Source organism: Brassica oleracea, chromosome C8 (genome assembly GCF_000695525.1).
Source record: "Brassica oleracea var. oleracea cultivar TO1000 chromosome C8, BOL, whole genome shotgun sequence".
Lineage (NCBI taxonomy): Eukaryota > Viridiplantae > Streptophyta > Magnoliopsida > Brassicales > Brassicaceae > Brassica > Brassica oleracea.
The window spans coordinates 36,830,766-36,835,180 of NC_027755.1; the positions used below are offsets into that span (position 1 = coordinate 36,830,766).

At 35.7% G+C, this 4,415-nt stretch overlaps 1 protein-coding gene across 1 annotated transcript; it reads left to right on the plus strand.

The window, feature by feature from the left end:
* Positions 1–3,199, plus strand: LOC106307156 (oligouridylate-binding protein 1B). The gene is made up of 12 exons (XM_013744031.1): positions 1–259; positions 575–636; positions 971–1,073; positions 1,166–1,242; positions 1,340–1,401; positions 1,482–1,569; positions 1,655–1,730; positions 1,813–1,843; positions 2,050–2,169; positions 2,269–2,354; positions 2,437–2,613; positions 2,695–3,199. The coding sequence occupies exons 1-12, from the start codon at positions 158–160 to the stop codon at positions 2,965–2,967; spliced, it is 1,257 nt and encodes a 418-aa protein (XP_013599485.1). The 5' UTR covers positions 1–157; the 3' UTR covers positions 2,968–3,199.
* The last annotated feature ends 1,216 nt before the right edge of the window (positions 3,200–4,415 follow it).

The window sequence follows — 4,415 nt, forward strand, 5'->3', positions numbered from 1 at the left end:
ATTGCTTGCTTCCCTTCGCTTTCTATCAAGAGACTTCCTTTTTTTTTTTTTTTTCCTTTTCTCTGTTCTTCGTTTTTGTTTTTTTTCTTCTCGGAAACCAAGAAAAACACTTTCGAGCCCTAGGGAGAGAAAGTAAATCAAAAGATAACCCGAGAAAATGCAGAGATTGAAGCAGCAGCAGCAACAACAAGCGATGATGCAGCAAGCTTTGATGCAGCAACAGTCTCTCTACCATCCCGGACTCCTCACCGCTCCTCAGGTTTGCTCTTTCTCTCTATTACCATATATACCCTTTTGTTTCATTTGTGTGATTCTCTCTCTTTTGTTAATCTGATTGGTTAAACGAGAGAAAAGTTATGATTTTTATGGGATTATTGTCACACAATTAGACTTGCTTCTCGTTAAGTGATTGTCTTAGTTGTTTGGTCTAATAACTCAAAACACAAAAAATGATCCGTAGCTCTAAGTAGCTGAGACGTTCTATAGATAAAAGGGTGATTTAGGAAGAAAGTTTTTCCCCTTTATTCTTTTTTTTTTTTCATTTTTTTTGGTTTTCATTTTATTGTTTTTGCAGATAGAACCAATCCCAAGTGGAAATCTTCCCCCTGGTTTTGATCCAACTTCTTGCCGCAGTGTGTGAGTTTTAGGATTTTTTTTCTCTTTTTTTTTTTTTGGGTATGTTTTGTTCACTTTTGCATATGTTTTCTGGCCTAATGTTGTCTCTAGTAGTGAGCTCAAGTTTCCTGTTTCTTGTGAATTTCAAATTGTAGTCATACTTCAAATATGTATTGATAACTGTGCATTGAATTAAATGAATGCGTTTGTGAAAAGTATTAAGCTTTTCTCTGATTATTTTTGCTATATTCCCTCATTGAATGAATACGTTTGCTAAAAGTTTCATGTGCTGTTTTTTTTTTTTTTTCCTTGTTTAGGTTTCTTAGTTTGTCTTACCTTTTATTTGAAACTGCAGGTACGTTGGAAATGTCCATATTCAGGTGACGGAACCTCTGCTCCAAGAGGTTTTTGCCAGCACTGGTCCTGTGGAAAGCTGTAAGCTTATTAGGAAAGAACAGGTTAGTTACTATGCTACTCTGTTTTAGGATGCTGTGTCTTATGATTGGTATATGGTCTGATCATCTTCTGGTGTTGATTTGAAAATGAGCAGTCTTCCTATGGTTTTGTCCACTACTTTGATCGACGATCAGCTGGTCTGGCTATCCTCTCTCTCAATGGAAGGCATTTGTAAGTCTATTACTTGGATTAACAAATCTAGCATGAGGAACTTAGCTCTGTTTTGCTAGGTTTGGATTGTATTACATTGGTTGATGTGATTTTGCAGGTTTGGGCAACCTATCAAAGTGAACTGGGCTTATGCTAGTGGCCAGAGGGAGGATACATCAGGTTTGGTTCATACTCTTAGATAGGGCTTGAGGTTTTCTAGCTGTTAACATGACACACGGTTGCAATCTTTCACGGTGCAGCTCACTTTAATATATTTGTTGGAGATTTGAGCCCGGAGGTTACTGATGCAATGCTGTTTAGTTGCTTCTCTGTCTACCCAAGTTGCTCGTAAGTTTTTTCAGTTGCTTACTGCTGCTGTTGGAAGTGAAAAGTTTGAGATTTGCATTCTGATCTTTTTTGATGTTGTATGTAGGGATGCAAGGGTTATGTGGGATCAGAAAACTGGGCGTTCAAGAGGATTTGGTTTTGTTTCTTTCCGAAACCAGCAGGTACTACTAGTTCTAATCTGTGAACTGGTTTTGCTATTAGCCATTTTTTTTATTTTTAACAATCTTAATTTTTTGTGCGCAGGATGCCCAGACTGCAATAGATGAAGCAGGCGGTATGTCATTTATTTTCAGTTATTTAGGGAGAATTGGTTAGATCTTAGGAGCTTCTTACAACTAGTGAAAAGATATTTGGTTTGTCTCATTTAAACGTATGGTGTTGTTGAGTGTATGATGAAGTTTGTTTCACCTAAAAAGACTATATTTAGTGTTATTTACCTTTATTGGCTTATGATTGATGAGAGGCTCTTTGTATTTTCAGGGAAATGGCTTGGTACCAGGCAGATTCGCTGCAACTGGGCTACAAAGGGAGCCACTTCTGGTGAAGACAAGATGAGCTCGGATTCCAAAAGTGTTGTGGAACTAACCAGTGGTGTCTCCGGTATGCTTTAAGACGAAACTCTACTCTTCTTTGTTTTCAGTTTTATTATTCATAAAAAAGGAGAATTTACTTGAAACGTTGGCTTATGTGTTCTTGCAGAGGATGGCAAAGATGCAAGTAACGGTGATGCTCCAGAGAACAATGCTCAGTACACAACTGTCTACGTTGGGAATCTTGGTCCAGAGGTAAAGAAACAAGACATTGTGGTTATAGGGATTCTGTTGGCTTCACACAACCTTTGATATAAAACTTTGTTTAATTTTCCAGGTTTCTCAGGTTGATCTTCACCGCCACTTCTATTCTCTTGGCGCTGGAGTTATTGAGGAGGTTCGTATTCAAAGAGACAAAGGTTTTGGATTTGTAAGATACTCTACTCATGTAGAGGCTGCCCTCGCTATCCAGCTGGGAAACACACATTCCTACCTCGGTGGCAGGCAGATGAAGGTAACACTAACTAACTATATTACTGCATTTCTCCGGTTTGGGAACGCTAAAACAGTCTCTGCGTGTTTATTGTTCCGACAGTGTTCTTGGGGAAGCAAGCCAACTCCACCAGGAACAGCATCGAACCCGCTTCCTCCACCAGGTCCCGCACCAATCCCTGGATTCTCAGCCAGCGACCTCTTGGCTTACGAGAGGCAACTAGCCATGAGCAAGATGGCGGGAATGAATCCGATGATGCATCACCCGCAGGGACAACACGCTCTCAAGCAAGCTGCGATGGGAGCCACTGGTTCAAACCAGGCCATCTATGACGGTGGTTTCCAGAACGCGCAGCAGCTCATGTATTACCAGTGACTTCTCTTCCTTGAAGCCGTGTGATTTGAGTGAAGAGTTTTTTTATTTCCAACTTTTTTATAATCCTTATGTAATGTCTTTATTATCTCCTTTTCCTTACGATCTTGTTATAATGTTATCATGTACCTGGGTTTATGGGTTGTTTCATCTCTTATATACTTCTTTGTTGTGATGTAGTAAGCAAAAACTCTAATATGTTTCAACTAGATGATCAGACACTTTGTTGTTGTTATATAATCAAAAGCTATCAGTTATTAATGATCTAAAGATGCTTTATCTCATCTATCAGTACTATTAAAGCTGATTCTTTAACATGTTGATTTTTTTTAATTTGGATAATTTTCTTATAAAATAATTTTCTTATAAAATTTTACATCTTAATTATAATATATTATAATATCTTTTATTTGGAATACGAATAAATACTTTTAAATAAAATTCTAACAAATCTTTTAGAATATTTTAAAATTTATTTCCTATAAATTAATTAATTTAAATTTTATTAATATAAAATGTGAATAGAAATTAAATTGTGGGCCATCCAATACATATGGTACACGACTAATCAAACATCCTTTTGCTAAAATATATATTTTTTAAAAAATTAGAGACAATACAAGAGTAAAAATTTTGTGCAATCTGTTTCTTATAAAATTTCTAATTAACAATTATTCCTCACAAGTTTCAAAAAAAAAACAATTATTCCTCATAATATTCTCAACAATAACGTTTTGACACATACAAATTTACAAGGGAACTTTGTTTCATCCAAATAGGACTCCTACTTTACATAACAATATATACATCCAATCAATGTCATTCGAATCAAATTCCCAAACTACAAGCATTTATCATTTAAACAACAATAATGTGGCATAAACTAAGATAGCTACAAATGCATACTGAAACTAAAAGATAGGCCTCATAATGATAAGTCATACTTTCATTTATGCCAAAGATTCAGTTTGATATCATATAACTCTATCAAAATATTTGTAAAAATGAAAATAATACCCATGCGGATGCACAGATTAAGCTCTAGTTTTATATATTAGAAACATCAATAATACACTCAAATTAAATCAAGTAAATTCTCGTTCAACACTAGGAGTTATAAAATAAACATAATATGTTGGTAAAAACATGGATTTATTTGATCATGTATAAGCTAAACGATATTGTAGCGTGAAGGATGAAACACCATCAGGAGTTTGGGTAAGTGATGGAGAGGTGAAACTTGTCAAGGATAAGAAACATATTGTGATTGGGATGAAACAATCCTTCACGTTTTGCCTTAAGACTAACAATACACAGACCTTTTGGACCATGGAAGAATTTCAAAGAGAGGTTTGTTTACATTAATTAATCAAAGTGGATTGTTGGTTCTAAATTTTCTAATGCTTTGGTTTGATTCTTAGGTGGATAATGAAGGCTTAGTCTTGTGCAAG

Excerpts from the sequence above, each read along its gene's own strand:
- LOC106307156 (XM_013744031.1), top strand. The coding sequence starts at position 158 with ATGCAGAGATTGAAGCAGCAGCAGCAACAACAAGCGATGATGCAGCAA. Across the intron at positions 1,402-1,481 it reads CCAGAGGGAGGATACATCAG|CTCACTTTAATATATTTGTT; the intron begins GTTTGGTTCATA and ends TTCACGGTGCAG. Across the intron at positions 1,570-1,654 it reads TCTGTCTACCCAAGTTGCTC|GGATGCAAGGGTTATGTGGG; the intron begins GTAAGTTTTTTC and ends TGTTGTATGTAG.